The sequence below is a fragment of the Gobio gobio genome, assembly GCF_949357685.1.
Source record: "Gobio gobio genome assembly, chromosome: 11".
In the NCBI taxonomy this organism is placed as follows: domain Eukaryota; kingdom Metazoa; phylum Chordata; class Actinopteri; order Cypriniformes; family Gobionidae; genus Gobio; species Gobio gobio.
In genome coordinates, this window is record NC_137104.1 from 23,369,693 (window position 1) to 23,392,280 (window position 22,588).

General features: G+C 40.0%; 1 protein-coding gene across 1 annotated transcript; it reads left to right on the forward strand.

Moving 5' to 3' along the window:
* The first annotated feature begins 15,491 nt into the window (after positions 1 to 15,491).
* On the forward strand, positions 15,492 to 17,862 carry LOC307133985 (perforin-1-like). Its single transcript, XM_079829404.1, has 3 exons — positions 15,492 to 15,529; positions 15,887 to 16,407; positions 16,528 to 17,862. The coding sequence occupies exons 1-3, from the start codon at positions 15,527 to 15,529 to the stop codon at positions 17,732 to 17,734; spliced, it is 1,731 nt and encodes a 576-aa protein (XP_079685530.1). The 5' UTR covers positions 15,492 to 15,526; the 3' UTR covers positions 17,735 to 17,862.
* The last annotated feature ends 4,726 nt before the right edge of the window (positions 17,863 to 22,588 follow it).

Sequence of the window (22,588 nt, forward strand, 5' to 3'; positions counted from 1 at the left end):
AGTCTCATAAATCCGGTATCCTTCCCCAATCCTTACGTCAGGCCATTATCTCTTTAACTCTGAAAAAAGACAAAGACCCTCTTCGGTGTACCAATTATCGTTATCGTCCAATCTCTTTGCTGTGTGCAGACGTGAAAATCCTTGCTAAGATATTAGCACGTCGTCTGGAACCACTCTTACCAACTATTATCTCACCAGACCAGACTGGTTTTATTAAAAATAGGCATTCTTTCTATAACATCAGACGTCTCTTGAATTTCCTTTACTCTACCCCCATAAAAAGATCCCAGAGTAAGTAATTTCTATGGATGCTGAAAAGGCGAGTCGAGTGGGATTTTCTGTTTTATACTTTAAAGAGATTTGGAATTGGTGATCAATTTCTATCTTTGATTAAGCTTCTGTACTCGTCTCCCCTAGCTTGTGTGCGCACAAATAATCATTATTCAAAGTATTTTCCTCTCGGTAGAGGGACAAGGCAAGGGTGCCCGCTATCCCCGCTGCTGTTTGCTTTGGCTATTGAACCATTAGCCATTGCTCTCAGATGTAGTTCGATGTCAGGCGTTTCCAGGGGGGAGTGGAGCACAAAGTGGCTATATGCAGACAACCTTTTGTTGTTTGTCCCTGACCCAGTCGATTCTATTCCTCCGGTGTTTGCGTTGTTGTCAGAGTTTGGTCAAATTTCGGGCTATAAGTTAAATCTGACTAAAAGCGAACTAATGCCTTTTAATAATGCTGCATCCGAATTTCCCTTATCTTCTATGCCATTCAAGGCTTCTTTGCATAGCTTCAAATATTTAGGTGTACAGGCGACAAAGAGTTTCACAGAAATATTTCATTATAACTTTTCACCGCTGCTCAGCCGTCTCACAAAGGACTTTCAATGTTGGTCTCTTCTCCCTTTGTCCTTAGAAGGTAGACTCAATTGTGTGAAGATCAGTGTGCTCCCTAAATTCTTATATCTTTTTCAGTGCATCCCTATTTTTATCCCAAAGTCTTTTTTTGTTACACTGGATAGTTCTATTTCTCATTTCATATGGAATGGCAAGACTCCAAAGATTCGAAAAAAGTATTTTGCAGAACCCAAGGTATTTGGGTTGTCTGTCCCTTCCTAATTTTCTGTTCTATTATTGGGCTGCGAACATGCGTTCCCTTTCGTTCAGTCACTACGACGTACGTTAGTGACTAACGAATGGGTGTTTAGCTTAGAAGCCAATTACCTTCGAGGAATTTAACAGCACCCATTGGCAGTGCCAATGCCATGGGCATGCGGAATTTGCATGCGTAACTCCGCCCCACCTCGTGGGTATATAAGGAAGTACGCGGGCAACATCGCATTATGTTTCTGCTTTGGAGCCAAGAGTATCTCTTCACTCCTTCAAGCCTGCTAACTGAGTCTTTGTCAGCCTTCGAGACGATCAGCTTTCCAGAGGCGTTGGTGTCTAAGGCGCGTTCCAGTGATTGCATACTGCCTGCCTGCTGATCTCCGCAGTGGTCCGCTAGACAGCTGGTGTGTGGTCCCTGGGCGCTTCGGCGTCTCTGCGAAGCTTCCTCTCATAAAAGAGCTTACACGTGGCACGTCCTTTTCAGGATGTCTCGCCCGTGTACTTCTGGGTGTGGCCGGTCGTTGATATCTTCTGATGGGCACAATCTCTGCTTGGTATGCTTGGGCATTCAGCATGCTCAAGCAGCGTTTGTGGATGAGTCATGTTCTCACTGCGGGAACATGACCATCGCAGTGCTGCGGTCGAGACTTAATGATCTTCGTAACGAAGTGAGAGTCCTCTCTACCACACCCCGATCTACCGTCCCCCTGAGGGTGATGGTGTGGAACAAAGCCCCACCGCTCATGCCTCGGCCCACACCCCCCTTTTGCGCTCCGCAACCCGCGAGTGTCCAGGCGGCGATCGCGGGGCCTGCTCCAGCCCGATCCTGGACCTGCGCATCTTGAACAGTTACCCTCACAGGCTTCCGTTCAAGATGTTGACAGCGAAACGCCTTTTTCGAATGCGTTCGTCCGGACGATTGGTTTGCAGCGATCGACCTGAAGGACGCCTACTTGCATGTCTCCATCCTACCTCGACACAGACCGTTCCTACGGTTTGCTTTCGAGGGGCGGGCATATCAGTACGTGGTCCTCCCATTCGGGCTATCTCTGTCCCCTCGCGTCTTTACGAAGATTGTCTCTGGCAGCACGGGGTTCGCATTCTGAACTACCTCGATGACTGGCTCATAATGAGTCACCCTGCGAGGGCAGGTTTGCGAACACAGAGATCTAGTGCTCCATCACTTAGCCCGTCTGGGCCTTCGGGTCAACTGGAAGAAGAGCAAACTTTGCCCCGTGCAGAGGATCTCTTTTCTCGGTATGGATATCGACTCGGTCGTCATGTGCGCACAGCTTATGAGCGAGCAGTCTCTGCTGACTTGCCTCCGTCAAATCGAGAGCAAGAGTGCGGTTCCACTGAAACTATTTCAGAGGCTCCTGGGGCATATGGCATCTGCGGCCGCGGTAACACCGCTTGGATTGTTACATATGAGACCGCTTCAGCACTGGGTACGCGATCGAGTCCCGAGATGGGCATGGCGGTCTGGCACGCTCCGGGTACAAGTGACTCGGGCCTGCTTACAGACTCTCACCCGTGGTCGAACCTCAGTTTTCTACGGACCGGAGTGTCCTTAGAACGAGTTTCCAGGCATGTTGTTGTATCAACAGATGCCTCCTCCACGGGCTGGGGTGCCATGTGCAATGGACAAGCAACCGCGGGCTCCTGGACAGGACTCCAGCGCCTTCTGCATGTCAATTGCCTCGAGTTGCTGGCAGTACGGTTCGCCCTGCACCGCTTCCGAGCATTGATGAGGGGTCAACACGTACTAGTCCGGACAGACAACACGGCCACAGTAGCGTACATCAACCACCAGGGTGGTCTATGCTCCTGCCGTATGTCTCAACTTGCCCGCCATCTCGTCCTATGGAGTCAGAAGCACCTGAGGTCCCTTCGTGCTGTCCACATCCCGGGAGACCTGAACCGTGCAGCCGACGAGCTCTCACGGCTTCAGCCACTTCCTGGAGAATGGAGACTCCATCCCCAGACGGTCCAGCTGATTTGGGAACAGTTTGGCGACCCACAGGTAGATCTGTTTGCCTCCCACGACTCTTCCCATTGCAGCCTGTATTCCCTGACCGAGGGCACACTCAGCACGGATGCACTGGCGCTCAGCTGGCTGCGGGGCCTACGCTTATGTGTTCCCCCCAGTGAGCCTTCTCACACGGGTACTGTGCAAGATCAGGGAGGACAAGGAGCAGGTCATGTTGGTCGCCCCGTATTGGCACGGCCAGACCTGGTTCTCAGAACTGCTACTCCTTGCGACAGCCCCTCCCTGGCCTATTCCTCTGAGACCGGACCTCCTTACTCAGAGACGGGGCACCCTATGGCACCCGCCCCCAGCATTCTGGAAGGTCCACGTGTGGCTTCTGGACGGGACGCGGCAGGTATGAGTGGCCTACCACCTACGGTGGTCGCCACCATCACTTCCGCTAGGGCAGAGTCCACTCGGCATGCCTATGCGTTGAAGTGGAATCTCTTCGTCACCTGGTGCTCTTCCGCCAAGAAGACCCCTGGAAATGCCCGATCGGGTCCGTGCTCTCGTTCCTCCAAGAGGGGTTGGAGCGAAGGCTGTCTCCCTCCACCCTTAAAGTGTATGTGGCTGCAATATCTGCCCACCACGATCTCTTGGGGGACAAAAAGGTAAGTCAGCACGACATGATCGTCAGGTTCCTGAGGGGGGCGAGGAGACTGAATCCTCCTCGCTCCCCTCTCGTTCCCTCTTAGGACCTCTCAGTAGTCTTAAGTTGTCTGCAGAGGCCTCCCTTTGAGCCTTTGCGGTCGGTTGATATTAAGTTCCTGTCAATGAAGACGGCTCTGCTGACCGCATTGGCCTCCGTTAAGAGGGTCGGAGACCTGCAGGCATTTTCGGTTGAAGAAGCGTGCCTAGAATTCGGGCCGGCTAACTCTCACGTGATCCTGAGACCCCGGCCTGGATATGTGCCCAAGGTTCCTACCACCCCGTTTAGAGACCAGGTGGTGAACCTGCAAGCGCTGCCTTTGGAGAAGGCAGACCCAGCCTTGGCATTGCTCTGTCCAGTACGCGCTCTCCGCGCTTACGTAGACATGACGCAGTGTTTCAGGACCTCAGACCAGCTCTTTGTCTGTTATGGTGGAGAGCGGAAGGGAAGAGCACTCTCAAAGCAGAGGTTGTCTCACTGGATAGTGGACACCATTGTTTTGGCTTACCAGCAGCAAGGTCGACCATGTCCCCTTGGTGTGAGGGCACACTCCACCTGGAGTGTGGCCTCCTCTTGGGCTCTAGCGCATGGCGCCTCGCTAACAGACATCTGCAGAGCTGCAGGCTGGGCGACACCTAACACATTCGCCAGATTCTACAATCTTCGAGTGGAGCCAGTGTCCGACTATGTACTCGTCTCTACTAGTGGCCGGTAATGGACCAGGCTCAGGTGTCTTCGCTTGCTCGCCATTCCACTCCACGGACTGGATACGTGCGATATTCTCCTCAGGTGAGCTCCCCGAGAGCCCTGAGTTCCTCCACTTTGGCATATCTCCACTGGAATATGCTTCCCAGTGTACCTTGGTATTCCTGTGATAAGTGGGAGTCCTTCGGCCATATACGGCAGGGATCTCACACTTACGCAGGGCACTGGAAGACAGCTGAGTGGCGTTGTTATATTGGAACCCCCATTCATTAGTCATTAACATACGTCGTAGTGACTGAACGAAAGGGAACGTCTCGGTTACGTATGTAACCCTCGTTCCCAGAGGAGGGAACGGAGACGTACGTTCCGTTGCCACGTCAGCTGTCCTGCTGGAACGCAGAGTTCAGTCTTGGCTCTGCAGCAGTAACATAATGCGATGTTGCCAGCGTACTTCCTTATATACCCACGAGGTGGGGCGGAGTTACGCATGCAAATTCCGCATGCCCATGGCATTGGCACTGCCATTGGGCGCTGTTAAATTCCTCTAAGGTAATCGGCTTCTAAGCGAAACCCCCATTCGTTAACGTACGTCTCCGTTTCCTCCTCAGGGAACGAGGGTTACATACGTAACCAAGACGGTCCATGCTACACTGGATCGATTCAGTTTTGATACCCCCCCCCCCCCTTTACGAAAATTAAAAATGGTTTTATTATAGTAAAAGTGTAGCAACCATGGTTTTTTTTTGGATAATTGATTACCATTTATATAACCACAGTTTTACCACAAATACCATGGTTAAACTATGGTTAGAGTAGCAAAGTCATGGTTAATTTGTGGTTACCATGGTTTAACTATAATAACCATTGTTTTTTGGTTTTATTTGTAGTTAAACCATGGTTCATTTTCGTAAGGGCCCGACTTGGTTACACATTGAGAATGCTTCTTGCAAATCTACCACGTTGAAGGCCCTTTTATGTTTTCCCATTACATTCTCTCCACTGAAATTCTCAGATAACATAATAGTGAAAAATAGTCTTTTTATGTCATTTCAGATTTCAAGTTATGCCCCTATCTTCCCCGATACATTCTAATCTGCTGTTTTTACCTTCGATCATGGATGATGCATTTGCTTATTGGAAGAATCAAGGTGTCCACTCTATAGCGGATCTTTACATTGAAGGCACATTTGCCTCATTTGATCAGCTAAATGTTTTGTATAACTTTTGTTTTGCCTCCATTTGCCATTGATACCATCCTAAATCTTGATGTTTCTTCTAAAGGCTCAATTTCTAAGTTAATCAGTACTTTTGCCACTTTAAAATCTTTCCCTGTTGACAGTTTGCGTACCAGTTGGTGGATAGGGTCCACTCCTCGTCTATTTGTGCATGCCATTGTCTTATTCAGTGTAAGGTGGTTCAGGTGGTTCATAGAGTTCATTGGTCATGAACAATCGCTTGCGCAGATTGATCTAACTATTGACCCAGAGTGTGACAGGTGTCACCAAGGCCCAGCCACACTAATACATATGTATTAGCTTTCTTCGTTTTGGGGGCCAGTATTCAATTCTCTCTCAGCCATTACATCTATAGACGTACCTCTATCTCCTATCATTGGCCTTTTTGGGGTGTTGCCTGCCGGGTATTCGCTTCCCACTCACTTTTCTAAGTTTGTTGCCTTTCTTACGCTGCTTGCTAGACATGTAATTTCACTGGAAAAGCCCTCAGACCCCTTCTCACACATACTGGATGAAGGATGCCCTGTACTTCATGAAACTAGAGAAGATTAGACACTCTTTACAGGGGCCTAACAGTACTTTTACAAAATCTGGAAGCCCTTCCTTGCATATGTTAAGACTCTCCAGCTGGACTCAGTCTGCTTACCCATACTCCTCTTGATAATATGGTGGATTAGTTTGTGACTAGGGCTGCACGATATGAGGAAAAGCTGCGATGTGCGATAACATTGTTTAATATTGCGATGACGATATGACTTGCGATAAAAATTCAAATGTGAAATGTATACTGTTCCCATGTCTTAGTGCTTTAATAGGTCGAGTTCAGTGTTGGGCAGTAACGGAATACATGTACTGGCATTAGGTATTCAGAATACATATTATGTGTAACTGTATTCTGTTACAGTTGCAATTTAAATAGTTGATATTTAGAATACAGTTACATTGTTGAAATCAATGGATAACATTAATAACGATACTTCTGTGTTTCATGAGTTTATTTACTCTCTAAATAAATTAAGGCAACTCGATGCATTTCTCAGAAGCCCCAAAATGAAAACGAAAAAATGCACGGTTTGCGTGATCAGTCACAATGGAGTCGGAAGAGGAGCAGCGGGAGCTAGAGGTAGAGATGGAGCCAGAACAACAGAGCCAGGGCAATAAAGCGTTTCTATCTTGGAAATTCAAAAAGCATTTCATATTAAAGAAAGAGAAGGGAGAACGAAATATAACACTGCAGTGTAACTGTGCAGTGGCGCGGTGGTTGGGGGTGGCGGCTACACACGCACGCACGCCTATATTTTTTTATATAGCCATTATATATATAAATTAATATATATATATATATATATATATATATATATATATATATATAAAAATATATATTCGTTAAATATATTATTCGTTTATATTTTTTATTTTCAAAATGTAGGCTATTTAATTGAGATTGAGGTGTATATATAGTACATCAAATAAATAGCCTACATTTTGAAAATAAAAAATATAAGGCTCAAACATGCGTGTTTATTTTAGTAGGCCTACTTCCGTCAGTGAAACAACATACTACAGCCTGTAAAACATTTAAATAAATATCTGTAAATAATCTAAATATAAATATAAGTTAAATGTTAGTTAAAGAAACATTTTTTTTTATATTTCCCCACAGACGTGCGTGCGTCTTATGCCTTATCCCTTGCGCTGAAAGGGATGACACGAGTAGGAAAGAAGCATTGTTTTCTAATATCTTCTTGTTTTCTCCTGATGTTCCAAAACTGATAGGCTACTTGTAGTAAAATGTGAAGAACGAAATTATCTTCCGCAGGGTCAAGAAAGTAGGCTTTTTTGATTATGCGCTGTAAGAGAAAGCGAAACTAAAAATCTCCGACGTGAATGAAATACGCTATACACAAAAACCTGACCAAGTCTAATAGCAAGCACAAACTGTGTTAAATAAAGTAAAGTTTGAAGTAAAATGTATCTGTCCTACTCCGTTTTCTACTTTACCACAGTAAATGATGCGAATAGCCTACTCCTAAATAAATCAAACAAGGAAGAAACGTTTAATCCCCTGTGAGAGACGTAAATGAGGATTTAGGAAAATAAATAAGAGATTCCATGTCCAGTAGAATAAAATTGAGTAAACCTATTGTTAAATTCGTGGAAAATCGTGTGACCAGAGCGCAAAACGCAAGCAAACTGAAATTTGGCTCACCACACAAAGCTTCCTCTCTCGTTCGGCATGAATCCTTATGTTTCCATGGCTGTGATGTAACATTTAATTGCGAACCTATTATTTATTTTGTAAATAAAGCTTTGTGCTTCACTCGTGTCGTAAAACAGCTTCACATACAAAAAGAAAAAAAAGTGTTTTGGCCGACCACCGCCGGTGCTCCTGCTTAGTTGACGTGCAACTTTACATTCTCCTATGCGCTGATTTACCAGCCCAAGAGCCGATGGCCCCGTTTGACGTTAGCTAAATATTTTATAATATATGTTTAGTAAGCAGGATTTGATGGCCGCATTCCTACACTTATAAAACGCAATTCAATGTGGAAGTAATCCAAGTATTCAGAATACGTTACTCAGATTGGCGCATGTAAACTGTTTTCCCTTATTCATCGTGTCAGGCTGTCAGTTGCGATGTGTTCATCGCGCGAGTTCATATCGCGATGACGATGAAAATTCGATGTATCGTTCAGCCGTATTTGTGACCCTAACGAATTGTGAATTGAAGAATTGTGATCCTGTATTGGAATGGATGTTTATGTCTCTTATCAGGTATTTTATGTACACTTGCATGTGTACATTTATGTGTACCTAATTATTACAATTGTTTTTTATGTTTTTTTGTGTGTGTTTTGTTTTGATTTGTTTGTTATCTGGACTGTAACATCACCATCAATGTCTTCCTTTTCCCCTTGTCTGTTCTGTTTGTAAAATGTTTAAAAATAAGAAATAAATCATAAATAAAAAAAAAATTTAAAAGAAGGATGTCAGCTTTCTCAGCTCTCAAAGCAATTGCTGCGTGCTCTCGTGATTCTTTAGCTCCGCCCACACGATACGCCTCCAGCCGCTTGTATTTTTCCAGAAAGACTCGGTACAGCTTATCTTTCTTTTATGAATATAATAAAACTAAAGACTTTTCGGTGATATGAAGGATGCAATACTACTCTATAGGCACTCAAGATTGACATGAGATTGACTGAAACTGAGTGCCCCCCCCCCCCCCTAAACACACTGTTAATAATGCGCATGCGTCGCACAAACAGAATTCTTAACGCGTTAGTGTACAGGGCCGTGCAGAGAGTTCATCAGGGGCAGGGGCTCAAATGTAAAAAAGGGGCAATATGTAAATATATATATATATATATATATATATATATATATATATATATATATATATATATATATATATATACAGTATATATATATATATATATGTATATATATATATATATATATATATATATATATATATATATATATATATATATATATATATATATATATATATATAATGTATGTATATATATCCTTATGCTCATCAAGCCTGCATTTATTTAATCAAAAATACAGAAAAAACAGTATGCTAATATTGTGAAATATTATTACATTATGTTCTTTTTAACTTTTTATTAATCAAAGAATCTTGAAAAGAGTAGGCTATCACAGTTTCCATCATTGACATTAAATGCTCATATTAGAATGATTTCTGAATGATCATGTGACACTGAAGAGTGGAGTAATGATGCTGGAAATACAGCTATGATCACAGGAATAAATTATATTTTAAATTATTTTAAAATAGAAAACCATTATTTTAATATATTTCGCAATATTGCTGTTTTTTATCAAATAAATGTAGGCTTGATGAACATAAGAGACTTATTTCATAATGCTGCATAATATTCAAAAATATTATAATAAAGTCCTTTCACGTAAACATTTCGCCAGTCACTTGGGTTTTGTTAACTTTGATAGTTTCATGAAATAGTAAACGGTGTATCAATATACATAAAAGTGAATTTAACACTACTTACCATTAATGCGAATTTTGCTGCTGTGGTTTTGTGCAGGGATTTGTTTGTTGTCAGTTAAAATCCATTTTGTCAGTGTCAGTGATGCAATTTATAAAATGAGCCAAACCGCAGGAAATCGTTCCACAAACGTTAGTTCGTCTGTCCATGTAATTTTCAACCGATTTATGAATAAGAACAGAAAATGACCGCTTCACATCGCCCAATGGAATTTGAACTTGCTTTGCCAGATCACGATTTGTTGGTGTATATACATGACAAACGGGCATTGGTGAATTGTGTAATACTTTAAAATATATAGCTAATATATAGCTTTGTAATTAAATCTACACATTAGCTCTGATTATGGATATAAAAAAAAGATATTGGTTCACTTTTCTTCCCGTAAGGTCACACACTCTCTGAAAGGACCATATTTGGCTCGAGAGCCGTTTCCGAACAGAGGAAAATCAGCTGTCAATCAAAACGCACGCGACCCATAGCAACGCGTTATGACAACGCCTCAACAGAAATTGTCCGACTTTTGAGCCGTTCGTTACTATTGTATACATTGTCATGTTATAATAATCACATTTATTTAGTTATATTGACCACGATATTATCATTGATATTTGTCTGAGAGGGGCACTTTTGATTCATTTTGAAAAAGGGCAGGGGCTCGAGCACCCAAAGCCCCCCCCTCTGCACGTGCCTGTTAGTGTATATAGCACATCCACTTTTACCGTTTTCAATGAAAGGATAAAACGTAATGCCCCACTTAAAGGAAATGTATGTAAGATTGTGGCCAAAACTGGTACTGCAATCACTTTCAAATTACTGTAGAGCAGTGTATCCCCTCTCCCCTCCCCCCTGACTCGAGGTTCCCAGATAGGCTGCAGGATCCAGCAGGAATGTAGGCTGCTACAAGGAGCTTCCAATGGCAAGTGACGAGTCCTACACAGCAAGTTCTTTGTTTTTTCGTTGTCACAACGTTTTTCTGATTCATAACGAGATCTTTTAGGTTTCGTAAAGTTTTATTTTTTATCCAAAAAGTTTGTAGCTGCAGCTGTGGTAACTAGTGTTGTTTTCGTCAACGAAAAGTATGACTAAATATCGTCGTCAACGAACCTTTATAACGTGACGAAAACGAGACGACACGCAACGTAAATGCTGTTCATGTGACGATGACGAATAAAAATGAGACTAAATGTGGTTCACAAAATAAAAACTATGCTAAAATGTCTCTTCATTTTCGTTGACGAAAATGAGACGAGACGAGACGAAAAGGCGCGTTTTTATTATTATTTTGCAGTATTTCTGTGCGTCTCATTCAGGGGCTGCATCAGGGCGCACTGCGCAGACGCAGGCGACATCACTCTCTTCAAACCCGATGGGCGGGCAGTCGGGGTTCGTAAGCACTATTCGGACGGTAATTGTTTGTCCAGCGGTCGTAAGGTGTCTTTATCATTTACAGGGGCTAGTCAATGACTTTATTGTCGTCTTAATCCAGAATATCAGTGTTTTTCTCCCACCACCCGTGTAAAAATCTCCGGCCGAATGACCTAACTTACTGTTTGACAAACACCAAGGTCGTGTGGTGCCGTCTGAATCCACATCTCTGAGTTTTCAATAATATATAACTTCAGAATTCACGGTTTATATCCTTTTTGGCCACTGCAGAGCACCGTGCGGTTGTGCTTCGCTGTTATTTGGAGGCATTTGAAAGATCTAGACTTGTATTACTGAAATGCTGGCAAGTATTTACAAGAGCAAGATATTTCATCACCGCTCAAAATAAGAAAGAAAAGCACGTAAACATTTGAAATGTGCTGTTATAACGTTATAAAATAACCGCAGCTTATGATTACCTCACAAGCGAATAAGAGGCTGTATTCACTTATTTCCGCTCATTTCCATGTGGAATAAAATTACATCCTTTATTTTGAGATAAAATACAAGACATAAAAATATTTTAACTATAATGTGGGTCTAATTTTAAACAGATTTAAATAATTAATAATTTGGATATTATTTTCCTATTATTAAATTAAATTAAATATGCATTTATTCTTATTAAAGGTCCCATGGCATGAAATTTTCATTTTATGAGGTTTTTCAACATTAATATGAGTTCCCCTAGCCTGAATATTGTCCCCAAGTGGATAGAAATGTTGATCGGTGTAAAACCGAGTTCTGGCTGTCTTTCTCTGCCTTTGAGAAAATGACAGGCCAGACGAGCCAATCCTGAAGTCTCCTGGTTTGACGTCCAAGCAGGAACGGTTACCTCCCTTTCCTCCGCCCAGAGAATCTGGCACGCCCATGCAAACGCTCGAGAGATCATTACTTGTGAACGAGTGAATGCTGGCAGTTTCTCAGTGTTTGGATGTACAAATGAAAACAGAAGTCTTTTTTCAGTTCCTTCTGATCTGTGATCAGTGATTTCTTATGTGTAGCTAATTATTTATTATTCGTGCACACACTGCGGCTTCTCTCTCTCGACAGAACGGTGTTTTCGATCTTGTGAGTCAGTGTTTTTGTACGTCCTCGTCGCGTCTATCTGTTCTAAAATGTGCATACAGTCGTTTCTGCTCAACATAGAGAGCCACAGCTTTAGAGATAAACCTCACACACACCGAAGCTCGGGCTGACCGGTCGGCCTCCAACATCCCCGACCCCCAGTACTGCATCTGGCCCACAGCGGAGGCGCCTTACGCGGCGCGAGATAAAGCAGACGGGGGGTAAGCGTGAGGGTATCCGGCTAGGCTAGCCAGCTATCCCCACAATAAACTGGATTACATTCGATTACTGCTGTTGTGTCTTTGTTTGCGCTGTGTACTCAATGCGCGTCACTGAGGCTTTTCATATGATAGGAACATATCTAAGAATAATGCTATTATCAACACTTACTCGTAACTCGTTCGTCTCGACAGCTGTAATGATACTTTGCATGTGTTACAAAGTTGGTAATAATGATGAAGACGGACTCGGTGTGACTGGGACTCGTGTTTATTCAGAACTCTCAGATACAAACACAATAAACTCGCGCTGACAGACAGCGCTCTCACAACTCAGTAGTTACTATAAATAACTTTGTTAGCAATCGCTCCGTCTCCGTGATGTCCGGTTCGCGAACGAATCATTCTTTTGAACCGGTTCTTTTTAGTGAACCGAATCAGTTCACCAAATCGGACTGAATCGTTCTAAACGGTTCGCGTCTCCAGTCAGCGCTGATCCATAATTTACTAAAGTTACTAACTTTCTGACATGAGTGACAGTCCCTCCGACTAGAAATAAACTAATAACCTGAAGTATATGCTGTAACTACAACAGCACTGAACTGAGACTGACAGAACTGATGTGAAGTGAACTCAGGTCCATCCATCTCTCTGGCAGCAGCTCGTGCCTGCTCGCCCCCTCCGCTCATTTAAAATGCAAAGATGTCAGCCAATCACAACAGTGGGCGTTTTTACTGAAGTCTCACAGCAGACACGCCTCTTGAAGCAGGGCTTTCAGCCAGAGGACAAACATCAGTATTGAAAAAATGCCTTTTATTTCTAAATTATGACATTTTATGATGTAAAAATCATACTAACAATATAAGTACACCTCAGGAAACATTATAAAATAATAGAAAAATGCCATGCCATGGGACCTTTAAGACATTTGGAAAAACTTTTATTACATTGAAGTGGAAAATAAAACGGGTGTTGTGGAAAAAGATGGGGAGAAATGTGGCCACAAAAATCACAGGAAAAAACACCACAAACCTTAAGAGACATCTCAATGTTTTTATTTATTTTATTTAAATGTATGTGTGTGTACTTCTAACATGTTTAGATGGTCAAATAAATATGTTGTAACTTCAAATCAGAGCGTCTTCCGTGTCTGGAATGGATGTATTCTTGAGTCTATAAGGTAACAATAATATAATAAGATAACATTGTTTGAAATGGGTTTGGCTAAAATAAGATTTTGGTTTTGTCTAATATGTACTTATACTATATTGACTGGGTTAAATAGAATTGCATTTCTAAAAAGTTACTAAAATACAATTTTCACTGACTTAAACTTAGACTTGTCATCAGTTATCGTCGACTAAAACTAGACGAAAATAGTCATAGATAATTCCGACTAAAATAAGACTAAAATGCTCAGACTTATAGTCGACTAAAACTTGACTAGACTAAAAAGAGTATGACTATGATTAAAATTTATAAAAACTAAAATGACAGCTTGACACAAAGACTAGACTAAAACTAAAATTAAAACAGGCCGCCAAAAACAACACTAGTGGTAACTAGAGCAGAGCTGGCAAACCGGATGCCGGTTCATGATTGGTAGATAGGTGGAGGGTGGCGCTTCAGGCCAAAACACAACATGTCAACATCAACATCAGTTGAGGGCTGCAACTTCACTTTTAAAATGACAATATCCTGGCCGGACAACTGTTGTCAGTGATATAAGTATTTGAAATTAACATGATTTCTTAATGTTTAGTGACATATCAGGGCGATTTTATGATTAATTGAAATACATTTCTTACATACAGTTCCTTTAATGCTTTTAAAACAAATATACAATCACCATTTTAAGAATCTGTGCAGAAAAAAAGCACAAATGTGGCTGCTTCAGAGCTCATCAACTTCAGTGCCAGACTCGTTGTATACAATAACCAGTCCTCTGCGTGACTGGGGGCGGGAATGCATAATTTCATGAAGGCTGTAAACAAACCAAAATGAAATAAGATAAAAGTATATATAACACATGTTAACACATTTTAATTATAAAATCACCTTCATCCAGGAAATCAAATCGGCATGAGAAACGTTCACATTCTTTTGTACATCTCGGCATCTCATGAACTTGACGAGCTTCCTTAATCCTGCCAAAAACGCGCAGTAATCAGACGAGTCAAGACAATTAGTTTACACGTCATCAAATTGTATTTTACATTAACAGAACTTAAAATAAAATTATTTTTGATTAACTGAAAATGTTAAACTATGTCAAGTCATGATAGAATATTGAATCAATAGGCATAATTTGTGTCAACCGAGCTCAATAAAATAATAATTACAAGTAAAAAGTCTAACAGTATCTCAGAACTTGATTTTTTATTTCAAAACAATATATATATTTGTTATGACTAAAAGTCCCCTGAATTCGTTTTTAGAGTGCACATAAAGGCCTCACACCACACCACACATTATTTATAAAACTTTGACACCCACGACCACACAAGCATCATATAAAATGAGCAGTTAGAGAGACAACATATTTCAAATTCATTTGATCAGCTCACCTGTGACTTTAATGGTAAAGAAAAATCATCACAAATCATATTCTAATTTTAAAGAAATCGTTATTATTGTTTTACATATGTTTTTGTAAATTGTGTATAATGTTAAAAGATAACAATATGATACATTTTATGAGGACATTATTGCTATGTAAAATTTGACACCAATAATAATTTGACAGAAATATTGAAAATTTCTTATCTCATTACAGATGATGGGGCCGGGCCGTTCCAGATTTACCTTGTTGTTTTCTGGACATTGCTTCCCGTGACCATTTCTGGAGAGGATGACCTAGCTGCATCAAAAAAGTATTGTGGGAAATAAGGAGGTGGAACAACCGGGGCACATATGGTCAACACATAAAGACCTCACACCACACCACACATTATTTATAAAACTTTGACACCCACGACCACACAAGCATCATATAAAACGAGCAGTTAGAGGGACAACATATTTCAGATTCATTTGATCAGCTCACCTGTGACTTTAATGGTAAAGAAAAATTATCAAATAAATCATATTCTTATTTTAAAGAAACCATTATTTTTGTTTTACATATGTTTTTGTAAATTGTGTATAATGTTAAAAGATAGCAATACACTGTAAAAAAAAATCAGGTCTCCAATTGAAAATTTTAATCTTTAAATCTTAATTTCAGTTGGGCAAATTGAATTTCTGTGAATTGATGCAATTTAATTAATAGAAATTCAATTTGGAAAACTAAAAATTTAGGGAGACCTGATTTTTTTTACAGTGTATGATCAATTTTATGAGGACATTATTGCTATGTAAAATTTGATACCAATAATAATTTGAGATAAATATTGAAGATTTCTTATCTCGTTACAGATGATGGGGCCATTCCAGATTTACCTTGTTGTTTTCTGGACTTTGCTTCTTGTGACCATTTCTGGAGAGGATGACATAGCTGCATTAAAAGAGTGTGAGGATACTCCCTTTGTTCCAGGACACAATCTTGCTGGAGAAGGATTTGATGTTGTGACCATGGAGCGAAAAGGTTCTTATGTGATCGACACAGAAAAATGGGATTTAGGAAACAGCACTTGTAAATTGGTAAAGAACAGGTACATGAATAGAATAAAACAGAAGCTACCAGCAGCAGTTGTAGACTGGAGGAACTTGCCAAAGTGTTCAATGAAAGTCTCCAGTCAGGTCTTTGAATCAAGTGAAGCTGTGGTCAACGATTCATCATCAGCACTCTCGGTCGGCTGGAAAGTTGGCTTAGATGTGAAAGCTGCTGGAGCTGCAGTCGGAAGCACTCATTCCAGGGAAGCCAAATTTGCAATGAAAAAATCAAAAGAAGACAAATACAGTTTCACCAAACATGAAGTTGCGTGCAGCTTTTACAGGTGAGAGAGCTGGCTTGTTTTTCCTTGTGACTATGAAAATAAATTAAAATTATAACTGTAAATTGCTCCCTCTTTGATCCCACTGAATTCAAACATATTAACTGTTCTGTTTCTTTACAGATATCGTGTAGCTGCAAAGCCTCCTCTTCATGCAGAGTTTCTTGAAGCAATCAAATCACTCCCTGCATCCTATGATCCAGACGCCTACCGCAACCTGATCGCCACATATGGTACTCACTTTACCACAGGTGTCAAGTTAGGGGGGAAAGTGAAAGCCATAACAGCCATCAAAAAATGTCAGGCATCATTGAGTGGGCTTACAGACACTGCAGTGAAAGACTGTTTGGATGTAGAAGCCTCTGGTTCATACAGTGTAGCAACTGTGAAGGTAGAGAGCCATTTTTGTAAAGAATTAAAAAAGAAGATGGGCACAGATGAAAAGTTCAGCGCCATGTTCAGTGAGCGTCAGACAGATATTATCGGAGGAAACATAAATGGAGAAGATCTGCTTTTTTCTGGTTCATCACACCCAAAATCTCTTAAGAACTGGCTTGGGTCTTTGAAGAGCCTCCCTGACATTGTGCACTACACTCTGAAACCCCTCCATTTCTTACTGACTAGTGAACACCCAGCAAGGAAAGGGCTGAAGAGAGCTGTTGAAAAATACATAATAGAATATGCCCTCTTGAAGGTTTGCTCTGAGCCTTGCAAGATTGGCAGGAAGTGCAGTGCAAGAGATCGATGTGCTTGTGTTTGTGAAGGCAGTCAAATGATAAAGTCTAATTGTTGTCCAGCTGAAAAAGGACTTGCCTCCCTAAAAGTCTACAACCTCAGAGCCAAAGGTCTGTATGGAGATGTAAGTTCTAAAACAGATGGTTTTGTAAAAGTTACATATGGCACACAAAATAAGCGCACTGAGACTATTGATGATAATGACAATCCAAGTTGGCCAGAAACATTTGAGTTTGGTGCTATTAAGATCAGAATGGCCAATAAACTGACTTTTGACGTATATGATGCAGACAGCTACTGGAACAGTGATCTCCTTGGTACATGCTCTTTTGATCTTAGAAGTGGAGTTGTGAGTGAGGCTTGTGTTTTTACATACGGTACCTTATTTTTTACCTATGAAGTGAAATGTGCACCCAGTCTAAATGGCCCACAGTGTAATGAATACAAACCTTCTCCAATGGCTGCCCCTCTGGCTGACATTTTCAGCTCAAGAAATGGGGTTCTGATTAAAGACATGGCCAGACTTGAATCAGCTCAAAATTTCGCAAATAAGTTAAACTTCAAGAGTACTTCTGGAAAGCTATTTATGCTGTGATCTGCATCTTGAATCCATCCTATATGCATGAAAAGTAGCCCAAATATAGTATAATTTGCTTAGTTGTTTTTCCATTGCTTTTCTGTTTTATGTTCTGTGTTTTGCATTAAAATAGCATTCTTAAAGACAGATCTGTGTTTTTGTGTTCTTTTTGGTTATATTTTTTAGACTTTTAAAATGTAATAGAAATTCTCTTACTGTTTGTCAGTGGCAAAGAGTTCTGATATATACTGTAGTGATCACTCATATGACACTTCTCAGGTGATGGCTAAAAAAAGTTGTAACATGCAAAGATGACAACTTCCAGCTTGTTTATGTCTTTTGCTAACTATTATTGAGATGGAAATTTAATACTAACAGATAGCTTTCTACAGATATCTTACATCCCTTACGCAACAAAAATATATTTCTCAATATGTTACGTGACAATATATTTCATGTGTCTCCATATATTGTGAGATTTACATAGTAATATATCATATGATATATTATATAATAACATATTATATATGTAAGTTATATATTGCAATATATGGGTCAATACTGCAATTATTGCCGTTTTCATATATTGAATAAATACATATTATACTATTTAATTAATATATTGTTATGTATATTCAAATATATCCCTCATTATATGAAATTATATATTGGAAGAGCCATTGTATATATATGTATATATATATATATATATATATATATATATATATGTAAAATTATATGTAATAATATTCCTCAATGTACAAGATAATATAATCAGATTTATATGGGAACATACTTCTTAAATATATTGATTTATATTACATATTATATTATATATAATTATCATATTATAATATAAATATTAATTAAATATTAAATAATCTAATATACAATGTCTGTCATATATTTTAAAATATAATAGATTGAATAAGACATCAATATAGTGCACAGTAACTGAATGAGGTTTATTTCAAAAGCAGCAGCTGAATGTTACGTCTGGTGACAGGAAAAAGGCAGAAGATCCAATAGCGAGTTCAACAACAGGTATTTATTATATTCAGGTTCACAGTAGAGTTAGGACAGATCGCTGGACAAAGCACAGACAAATGAAGCAGGACTGAAGCAGGCAAAGGCAGGCAGAACGAAGAGCCACGACCAGGAACACACGAAACAGACAGGAACCTCCAGACAAACTGCAACAATCTGACAACAAGGCTGAGTGAGACACACGTATAAATAGCCCAGGTGATGAAAGTGTTCAGCAATCAGAAACCACGCCTCCAACACAACCACACACACAGAGAAGGTGAGACGATGTATTCATGAACCGTGACACTGAAGGGACAGTGACCTGAGAACAGTGTGGAGGACTGAAATGTCATGTTGATGATGAAATGTCATGTGGAGGAATAAAAAGTGGGCTAAAAAAAAAAAATTGTAATTGCTGCTGTTAATGATAATTGAATTTATAATACTCTCATCTCCATTTTACAATATATGAATCAATACATAGCCATTTATGGTCCATCCATATGGCTATATAATGTAAAATATAATGAATGTCATGCAAAATTGGATTTGGACTATTGTTAATCAACCTCTCTGTAAACCTATGCATGAACTTGCTTAACTCATAATAAAAATACTTTGTTTCAATAAACATACATGCAATAATGTAATACAGTTTTGTTTGTATATCAATGTATTTTAATATATGAATCAATATATAGCAATAGGTTGTCCATCCATATATTAGATATTAGATATATTAGATATATAGGCTTTCTCAGGCCGTATGGCAAACACTTCTAATCTGCTGCCTGTTAATTGTCAAACTAAGATTACTGTGGGGGAAAAAATGTAAATTAGTACTGTTAAATTAGCACCCTTAAACATCTGTTCACTTAAAAACAAATCATTTCTAGTCAACGACTTAATATCCGCAAACAACCTAGATTTTTTGCTTCTAAATGAAACGTGGCTAGAAGACAGCTACAGTGCAACAGTCCTCAATGAAACAGCCCCTCCTAACTTTACTTTTATGAGTGTCTGCAGGCCAGTCAGGAGGGGTGGGGGGGTCGCTGCTCTATTTAAAGATGTTTATCAATGTAAGCAAGTATCATTTGGTGACTATTTGTCTCTAGAATATCTGGGCATTGTGCTAAAAGGTGCACCACGCATCCTGCTTATCATTATTTATAGGCCTCCGAAATATTCTCCGGCCTTTATTGATGACTTTACAGAGCTGTTATCAGCAATCTCATCTGAGTATGACTGTTTTGCTATTGCTGGGGATTTTAACATTCACATTGACAATGCTGAATCCAGTACAACAAAAGATCTCATGACTGTTCTTAACACTTTTGATTTGACACAACATGTTCACGGACCCACACATGATCGTGGACACACTCTAGATTTACTTATCAGTAAGGGTCTAAATATTTCATCAATAGTTATTAAGGATGTAGCACTGTCTGATCATTTCTGTATTTTCTTTGATATATCAATCTCTCCTGCCATTGAAACTAGATCTGTCTCTGTCAAAAAGAGATGCTTAAATGAGAACACTAGTGTGCTGTTTATGAAGGCTATATCTCTAACACCAAGCATATCTGCAGACTCTGCTGATTTTCTCCTTGACTCTTTTAACTCAAAAGTTAAGGGTGTAATTGATGATATTGCTCCTGTAAAAGCCAGGAAAAAGAGTGGCAAACAAAAAGAACCCTGGAGAAACTCAACAGCAGTGCAATTAATGAAAAGACAATGCAGGAAATCGGAACGCATGTGGCGAAAGACAAAACTTGTAGTCCATTACAACATCTAAACAGTCTTCGTGCTTTCAATGTGGAACTAGGCAAAGCTAGACAGACCTTCTTTTCAGATATTATAAACAGAAACATAAACAACACACGCACTCTTTTTGCTACTGTAGAGAGACTAACAAACCCCCCAAGTCACATTCCCAGTGAAATGCTCTCAGACAGCAAATGCAGTGAGTTTGCTTCCTTCTTCTCCGAGAAAATCAATAATATCAGAAATGCGATCAGCACATCCTTGAGTTGCTCTGAGGTGAGTCAGATCAGAACACAACCTCAGAAAGTTACTATGACTGATTTCGAAGCAATTGATGGTAAAATTTTAGAAGAAACGGTACAGCACCTTAAAACATCAACCTGCGCCCTTGACACACTCCCCACTTCTTTTTTCAAAAGTGTGTTTAACTGTTTAGAAGCAGCAGGGCCGGCGTTTGCTATAGGCGAGCTAGGCGGTTGCCTAGGGCGACAAATGTGTTGGGGGCGCAGCCAGGCGCCCTCTTGTGGCGCCCTTAAACTTACTTCCCATTAAGCATAGAATTAAAACAAGCGAAATAAAACATACTGTTTATTAAACATGATCATCCTTGGGCGCCCCCTCAGCCGCACGTTTAATTACTTAACCTGATTATTAGATTGAATTGATAGTGAGTATTGTCGAGCACAGGCGTTCAGGCGTTAGGTCAGGCAAGCACTGGCGCGTTCTTCAAAAATGAAGCGGTCTAAACCCTCGAGTACACAGGGACGGAAAAAGAGAAAGGCAGACGATCACAAGAAAGCCCAGTATAGAGGTAAGTCTTCTCATCTCAGCCATAAAGGTGTCAAACGAAATAAATTTACTTCGTATTATCGATATTATCAACTAATATTGGACGGCATTGGACGTTTTATTGCTGTCACTAAGCTATCACTAGCTAGCTAGTTATCTACATATTACTACGCATTTCACTGACAATAAGGAAATCCAGACGAGCCAAATTTTAATGCTGCGTCAATTTTGAAGGTGAATAGAAATGCCAGAAACAACTGTTCATCTTTTATTATTTAAGATAGGGATAGAGCTACAAGAACTTATATATTTTAATTTTGTAGTGGTAAGTACAGTGTATCCATAACAGCACTTTTGTTTGTAGAGGGTATAGGTGCTTAAGAGAGTTTTTGCACAGTTTATGGCGTTAATATTTGGTAAATATCCTTGAACATTCTTTCTAGCATTTGTGTATGACCAATTTATTGCAGTTGATCCTTCAAGTCTTAATTTTCTTGATTTTCTTGAAGTGTTGGAGTGACTATAAAGTCATAATTAGCTTTTTTAAGTCTTGGAGTAACTATAGGAGCATTTTTGTTTATATAATTTTTATAAATACTTAACCCATTTGTGCCCAATTTTTTCTGAATGGCTTGTTCTGCATTTATTTTCCCCAGGTTTTTGTATTTTTTCTTGAAAATCGTATTTGAATCTGTGGCAACCATAGTTGCCGGTGGGCAAATATGTTGTATGCACCCCTTCAATGTCAAATATGTATAAGAGGAGAACATTTAGCATCTAACTCAAAATAACTGCTTTCAACAAATCAATCTTTATTCATAATCAAATTTATTATGTTTGACTAAGTATACTAAAAACTATAGATCTGTTGTAAGATTTGTTTTGTTTGGATGATTCTAGTGACCTTCATGATTATGTTGATATATATATGTCAACAAAAAATACTTATTAGTAACATAAAAATGACCTTTCTTTGGGAGGGTTTGCCTTCGTTGTGCTCCCTGGAAGTAGGGGTAGGAAGTTGGCAGTCTCATGTGACAGGAAGGAAGTTAATACTTTTTTTTTTCCTTGAAATCCTTTATTTGGTTGTCTGCTTGTGTGTCATTAAGATATAAAACATGGATAATATCTAGAAAAATACTTACAGAAGGAAATGACAACTATACACTGGCAACTATAGTTGCCGGTGGGCTTAACAATTGGGGGGGGGGGGGGGGCAAAACTCAATCTCGCCTAGGGCAACCAAAGAGCTAGAGCCGGCCCTGACTATTGTAATGGTCTCCTCAC